The sequence below is a fragment of the Suncus etruscus genome, chromosome 11, assembly GCF_024139225.1.
Source record: "Suncus etruscus isolate mSunEtr1 chromosome 11, mSunEtr1.pri.cur, whole genome shotgun sequence".
NCBI lineage: Eukaryota > Metazoa > Chordata > Mammalia > Eulipotyphla > Soricidae > Suncus > Suncus etruscus.
The window spans coordinates 98,868,155-98,875,672 of NC_064858.1; the positions used below are offsets into that span (position 1 = coordinate 98,868,155).

The 7,518-nt window shown below is 41.5% G+C and overlaps 1 protein-coding gene across 1 annotated transcript; it reads right to left on the reverse strand.

Moving 5' to 3' along the window:
* Window positions 1-2,409: 2,409 nt before the first annotated feature.
* Window positions 2,410-5,989, reverse strand: LOC126021904 (lysozyme C-like). The gene is made up of 4 exons (XM_049782785.1): window positions 5,854-5,989; window positions 4,213-4,377; window positions 3,296-3,374; window positions 2,410-2,476 (listed from the first exon to the last, which is right to left on the reverse strand). Exons 1-4 carry the CDS (start codon window positions 5,987-5,989, stop codon window positions 2,410-2,412), a joined length of 447 nt encoding a protein of 148 aa, XP_049638742.1.
* Window positions 5,990-7,518: the final 1,529 nt, after the last annotated feature.

Genomic DNA, 7,518 nt, shown 5'->3' on the forward strand with positions numbered 1-7,518 from the left:
TTCCTCAGTTAGCCAAGCCTTCATTAAAGTTTACAGAAGGATTGCCTTAAGCCTTCTCCACAGCAGGCTTCAGGAAGCTTTCAGCTTCCTCTAAACTGGGCCCTGGCAGGAAGGAAGCCCCATATCAGTGTGGATCAGAGGCAGAAGCACCTGACTTGCAAGCATCAAGTCCTGAGTTTGATACCCAATGCTGTACACATGCCCTACTATCTGGGACCCCAGTACCACATATAAATATGTGTGATCTCTGGAGTAAAGCTGGGTCTAGTGTGGGAACACCAATGACCATCAGGACTGAAAGATATTTAAGATCTATAACGACCCCTGGTGAGCACCACAGCTAAAGAATTCAACCTTGGAGAGCGTGTTCTGATTAAACTGTGGTGCAAACATACAACTAAATCTGCATCCAGCCTACTCAACCCCACCATTAATTGTGGCCTCCTAGCACTTGTTACAACCAAATGTGGGAGTATCATTGTCACATGTGTGAGCTCCTGTCTCTGTCTGTTACAGGATGGACAGAGGGAAGGAACAAAGTTGGAACTTATACATTATAATTAGCAAGAGATGAAAACATGAAAAATATAGTCTATGTATATAGACTGGACCCAGGGAACCCCGCCCCCCCCCCCGAATTGAAATGCAAGGCTGAGAAAGGGATCTACCAGGAACAATCAGGGACATAGATTATAAAGGAGGGAGAACCCCAAAGAGGAAAGAAGACTGTTAAAGGCTGCTGAGAAATGAAGCCAGGTGAATCTCGAACAGGCAATCCTTGCAAAGGATTTCAGGGAGGAATGGGAAAAGTCTTGGAGGAGCAGCTTTAGCTGAGAGGACAACAGGCTGGGGAAAAGGGCCAGAAAGAGAAAGGAGGAGAGGCTGTGGCATTGGCCAGGCCAGGGATCTCAACCCAACATTTTGTGGTAAAAGAGAGCAGACAAAGATGTCAGATGGGATGCTTCTATGGGGAGAATGGAGAGTTCTTTGTAAAAGGGAAGTCACAGGGCATTTTGTTCAATGATGCAGGTGCCCCAGCATAGAGACCACATCCTGACAGTGCACAGGGAAAGTGTCATTGGCAGGAGCAGAGGTGGGAAGCCTGGGACCACATGGGGGCAAGGAAAGGAGACATTCTTAGAATGTTGCACTAGGAGCTGGAGCAATTGCACAGCGCTAGGGTGTTTGCCTTGCACACGGCTGTACCTGGGTTGGATTTCTGCATCCTATATGGTCCCCTGAGCCTGTCAGGAGCTATTTCTGAGCACAGAGCTAGGAATAATTTTTGAACGCTTGCAATGAACTTCAATACCAGGTCATCCACTGAAATGCCAGAAGGGTGAGAAGTGAGTTGGGAAGGAGCAGGGAGAGAGGGCGGGAGGGAGAGAGAGAGAGAAAATGTATGTGTTGTGTTTGTACACATGGTGTGAGCACTGGAGGCTCTGAAAGGGTGAGTAGAAGAGGAAAAGTAATTGTCACCATGAAGAGTGGGCACAACAGCAGATGGAGTTGCAGAAACATGAAAAAGAAAAAGAAGGCTTTACAGATTCAAGGCCCTTTCTGGTTCTAAGCAAATGTTTCTGGATTTTTCTCCAGCAATCCAGCTCTTTGGGTACAAGATAAGAATATAGGAAACATTTCAGAAAACCTATTTGGGAGGTGGATAGAGGCTTGAGTCACGCCTGGCAGTGCTCAGACTTTATTTATATCCTGGCTCTGTGGTCAGAGATCATTCCTAGCAGACTCAGGGAACTCAATGCGGTGATGGGAATTGAACCCGGGTCAATTATCCAAGGCAGGCGACTTCATTCACCCCTGTGCTATTATCTCTTTGGCCGCAAATCTTTCCCCCACAAGTGTTTTTCTTGATAGATTTTCTATGGATTTTAACGAAAAAAGACTAAGTATGATAAGTTGCAAAAAAGACTTTAATGAAAATTTTATTGTTTACAAGATGCATAATTTCAAACCTGAGGTTAATCTGCTATTATTTCATAAACAATGCTTGCTAATTCATCTGCTTCTATACTTATAACTATGGCCTGAATTGAAGTAAGTGAAACTGAAACAGCAACAGCTCATCTAGTCCTGCTTTCCATTCCTTCATGAGCAGCACAATGCATAAAGTTTCTAAAATTTTACAAGGAATTTAGTACATACTGGAGATGTATTTGACAGCCACACATGGGGAAAATTCATGAACATTAGTCCTGTGAGCCAATGGAAACTTTTGTAAGCCTAATATAAAATAATAAACACATTCATAAATATTCACCTCATTCACATTGAACTACTGCTTCTATAAAACCATTACTTGTTTGAAAATATTGGTAGTGTAACCTTTCACTGAATGACTACCACTAAGGATGAGAAAGAGACAAAATGAGCGGAAGCTGGAAGATTCCACAATTACACTCCACAACCTCGCACATACTGAGAGACATCTTGGTTTTGACAGCGGTTTCTCCAAGCCACCCTGGAAAGCAAAGTAAAACAGTGAAAAGCTCAGAGCACACCTTTCTTGCATATATCTACCTTCCATGGTTAGCAAGAATGAGAAAATTCATCAGTAAATTGAAACACAGACTAGAGCATAGCCTTGGGCTTGTTGATAATTAATGGAGCTATCAGTTCCAAATATGTTGCTTATCTCCAAACCCTGCCTAGTGCATATATAATGCTGATTATAAACTTGAGTATTGGGTCAAAGAGATAGGACAGAGTTAAGATGCTTATCTGGAATCTGGTATGTACCACATTCTAATCATCAGCACTTCATATGAGCACCCAAGAAACATCAGGAGTTATCCTAGTCAAGGAGAAAGTTGTGAATACTGATGGCTGTGATTCCAAAATCCAAACTACTTCCCAATAAATACACTTAGTGTTGTGTTTTGTTGGCATGGGGGGTGGCTCCTGGAAGTTCTCAGGGATTACTCCTGACTCTGCACTCAGGAATTACTGGTCACAGGCTCAGGTGACCACATTGGATGCTAGGTATCAAACTGGGACTGGTCACATGCAAGGCAAGTGCCCTACTCTCTGTATTATACTTTGGCTCTCTAGATTGTGACAAATCTTAATTATTCTAGAAATCCCTTAAACAAATTGAGTAATAAAAGAAAAATATTCTGAAACACGTAAGAAACACTTTAAACACTTAGATTATTTTTAGTAATCCCTGGTTTGTAGAGGATTCAAACTGCACTTCTCAGTTTTCAGATTACTTTGGTCTCTGAAAATCTCTCACAACAGTTGGGTAAAGTAACTTTGCTTTTCCATGGTTAACACATACCAGGCTCGAATGCCTTGAGGATCCCTGACAACTCTCTTTGCACATGTTACAGCTTGAGTGATGTCCTCTCTCAGCAAAACTGAAAAAGAGGGAAATGAAAACAGTTTTCACAAAAATGTACTTAGATTTGCCATCTTAGATTCCTTAGTCTATATGAAGAACAGAAAAAACATTTTTCAAGGGAAATGTTTTCCAAGATGCAGTAGAGTTGTAAGGCATTTCCTTGGATGTGGCCAACCCAGGCTCAATCCCTGGCATCCCACATGGTATCCCAGCAATGCTAGGAGTACAGAGTCCTGAGTGCAGAATCAGAGCACTGCTGGAGGTGGTCCAAACTCCACCTCCAATTTCCTTCAAGAGTTTTCATGAATCTGTGGATATTGGAATACATGTTCCCCTTCATTCTCATTCATTCCATCCCATTTGGCAAGAAATGAAGCATGTTGTTTCATATGCCCTAGTGAAGGAAGGATCTATCTGGACTACACAGTTAAAAAAAGAATGGGAGAGGCTGAACAATCTTTTTGTTGCTGTTTTAGAGCCACACCTAGTGTTGCTCAGGACTCATTCCTAACTCTGCACTCAGGAATCACTTCGGTGGTGCTCAGGAGTATCATATTAGGTAGTAGGGATCAAACCCAGGTCCTCTTCCCTTCCTTTTTTTTTTTTTTAAACTTTGATGGCTGAGAAGCGAGTAATGGGGAAGGAGTTTGGGCTACATCAGCTACAAATAAATACACAGGGCTTATTCCTAACTTTTCATTCTGGCATTGCTCCTGGGCTAAGGATTGAACCCAGGTAGCTCTCATGCAAGGCAAATGCCCTACCCATTGTACTATAATGCAAGGCCTATAAATCTTAGTTTTTGCGAGTGGACTGAATAGAACCTGCACTGCCTTTCAAAGGACCTGACTCACCACTGCAGGAGATTCCACAGCCATTCACAGCTCCGGGGGTCTTGCCATCGTTACACCAATAGCGGCTGTTGATTTGAAATATCCCATAATCAGTGCTCCTGCTGGAAGGGTTGTAGTTTGTTTGACTTGTGTCATAACTACTTTCCCATCTGGCCAGACACATCCCTGAAAAGAATTTATATTTAGTTAGAAAAAGCAATACAACAAGACTTCTACTGAAGATTGTACAGGAAGTTCAGTTGTGGTCACTATAACTTATTGTATCACTGCATTCTCAGGCACTAACATACAACTGTCAGCCCAGGTGGCCAAGAACCCATGGGAGAAATCACCCTTCCCCTTTCCACTCAAATCTGATGTCAGAGAAGGAAACTGAATAAAGAAAAATATTGTCTCACTCTGGTACTCAGAACCTGAAGTCCCAAAAGAAAATGGCTGGAGTCAAGCACCAAGAAAGATACCTTAGGTGAAGATTAGAGGACCAGTCCATGGTAGGAAGCTTGCCACAAAGAGCGGAGAGTGCAGTTTGAGTAGAGAAGGGTCTACCATGAAAGGGACGTGCATGATGCCCCTTCATTAAAAGCAGTGCAAACCACAATGCCAGAAAAGGAGAGAGAGAAATAGAAAGCAGAGAAGGAAAGAGGGCATCAAATAGGGTGAGAGGGAAACTGTTGACATTGGTGGTAGAAATGCACACTGGTGAAGGTTATTGTACTTTGTATAACTGTAACTCAATCATGAAAAACTTCATCTTTGAAAAAAACAGTAGTAAGAACAATCTTGTAACCATGATATTTAAATTAAAAAAGAGAGAGAGATGTCTAGGTCCTCAAATGTAATTTTTTTTTTTTTTTTTTTGGTTTTTGGGTCATACCCGGAGGTGCTCAGGGGTTACTCCTGGCTGTCTGCTCAGAAATAGCTCCTGGCAGGCACGGGGCCATATGGGACACCGGGATTCGAGCCAACCACCTTTGGTCCTGGATCGGCTGCTTGCAAGGCAAACGCTGCTGTGCTATCTCTCTAGGCCCCCTCAAATGTAATTTTTAATATTCTACAAGTGTGGGGCCGGAGAGATAGCACAGCAGTACAGCATTTGCCTTAGATGCAGAAGGACGGTGGTTCGAATCCTGACATCCCATATGGTCCCCCAAGACTGCCAAGAGCGATTTCTGATCATAGAGCCAGGAGTAACCCCTAAGTGCTGCCGTGTGTGACTCAAATATATATATTCTACATGTGCATCAAGTCTCAGGCTGCTGGAAAAAGCCATACCACTAAGCATACAATATCTTCTGGTTTAACTTCAGATGATATTCTGTTTTGCCCTCCCTCGCCCTCATTTTTAACATTTGTATATTTGATATTAAAACAATAATTTTATCTCATTTTTTTTTGTTTTGGGGCCACATCCTGTTATGCAAGGGACTAATTTTGGCCCAGTACTTAAGGTTCAGTCTAGCAGTGCTCAGGAATTCATGTGGTATCAAGATCATATCCAGGGCTCTTGCATACAAGGCTTACACCAGATCCTATCATTATAAGAAAACAAACTCTCCATAAAAATCCCTGGAAAAGCCCATTTTCTCCAAATGCCTTCCTATGTAGCTAACTCATTGGAATTCTAATGTCACATTGACTTACAGTTTGCCAGGCTGACTCCCCGATAGCCGTCCATCCCAAGTCTTTTCAGAGTTCTGGCCAGCTCACATCGCTCATAGACCTTCCCCTGGACAGTGCCACACAGGAGGACCAGCCCCAGAATGAGGAGAGCCTTCATGTCTGTGGAGAAATCAGACCTCGCTGCTGAGCACGTTGAGGTAGTCCTTGTATATAACATGTTTTTACTTCCTTTTTCTTCAGCTCTTTGCAAAAACCATCCTTTGAGGGATGTAGAAAGCAGGAAATGTTTGTTGATCTTCTTCCTTAAAAATTTTTCTTTTATATTTGAGGGTGTGGGGTTTCTTTCCTTTTTTTTCTTTTGGTTTGTTTTGAGGGTCATTCCTGGAAGGGTTTATGACCTCTATTCTCAGAGGTCATCCCTGGTAGTATTAGGATCAGACCCTGGATTCTAGGGTGCAAAGCATGTTGCCTAGCCTGTTGAATCATCTCTGGCCTAAAGATGACCTAGTGATTATGCTATAAGAAAATGAAAGCATGTAATTACTTAAAGTTTGGCTTAGGAAGAAAAGGGAAGTAACACCATATCTAAAATAAAAGCTTTTTTCTATTGTATATGAATTTGAATGATTGTTTAAAAAGCAACACAACTAGTTCTGGAGTAATAGCATAATATATAGGGAGCTTACTTTGCTCACAGACAAACTGGCTTCAATCTCTGGCATCTTTTACTCTCCCCATAGTTCCACCAGGAGCAATTCCTGAGTGCAGAGCCAGGAGTAACAGTGAGCATTGCAGGGTGTGGGCCAAAAATTAGATTACACAAATGCAAGTACGCAACACAATGTACATTTTGCACAAGTGAAAATTACTTCACTTTTTGGGGAGATATTTGTTGAATTTTGACTCCCATCTAAGAAGAAAATTTTAAAAGATGAGCTCTGGACCATGGATGTAGCTCATTTGTTCTTATGTATAAGGCCTTAGATTTGAATCCTGATACCTCATGATCTTCAAACACAAACAGCACTACTGGATTCTGTCCCCAAAACCAAAACACATGAGTTGTGATGTTTTATTAACATTGATTTTGAAGAAAATTGCTTTGTGTGCACTTACTTTGTTGTACTCCTGATTATTTTATCTCTGCTTTCCATGAATGCAACATTGCCTATAATTTTAATAGATTTAAGAGTGAAGCCATGTTGCTCAGTCAGATTCCTACTTGAACTTTCTTGTTACTTACTATGTTTGTTCTTTATAAATCTGTGTTTTCCAGCTAAAATAGACCTAATGGGGTAAAGTTCCCGATACCTTTTCTTCAGCTGTTTGTGCTTTGTTTATATTAATTTTATTTATTTATTTATTTATTTATTTATTTATTTATTTATTTATTTATTTTTGGTTTTTGGGCCACACCTGGTGGTGCTCAGGGGTTACTCCTGGCTGTCTGCTCAGAAATAGCTCCTGGCAGGCACGGGGGACCATATGGGACACCGGGATTCGAACCAACCACCTTAGGTCCTGGATCGGCTGCTTGCAAGGCAAACACCGCTGTGCTATCTCTCTGGGCCCTATTTATATTTATATTATTTTATATATTAAAATATATATTATATTTATATTTATATCTCCCACTTTATTTCATTTCAGAACACAGGAGTCATTATAGAGCCATGGAACTTATTA

What these genes read in the sequence shown, in the direction of transcription:
- LOC126021904 (XM_049782785.1), bottom strand. Translation starts at nt 5,989, where the DNA reads ATGAAGGCTCTCCTCATTCTGGGGCTGGTCCTCCTGTGTGGCACTGTC. An exon ending in CTGTGGAATCTCCTGCAGTG is followed by an intron (nt 3,375 to 4,212) that starts GTGAGTCAGGTC and finishes CCTCTTTTTCAG; the next exon opens with TTTTGCTGAGAGAGGACATC. An exon ending in CCTCAAGGCATTCGAGCCTG is followed by an intron (nt 2,477 to 3,295) that starts GTATGTGTTAAC and finishes TTTGCTTTCCAG; the next exon opens with GGTGGCTTGGAGAAACCGCT.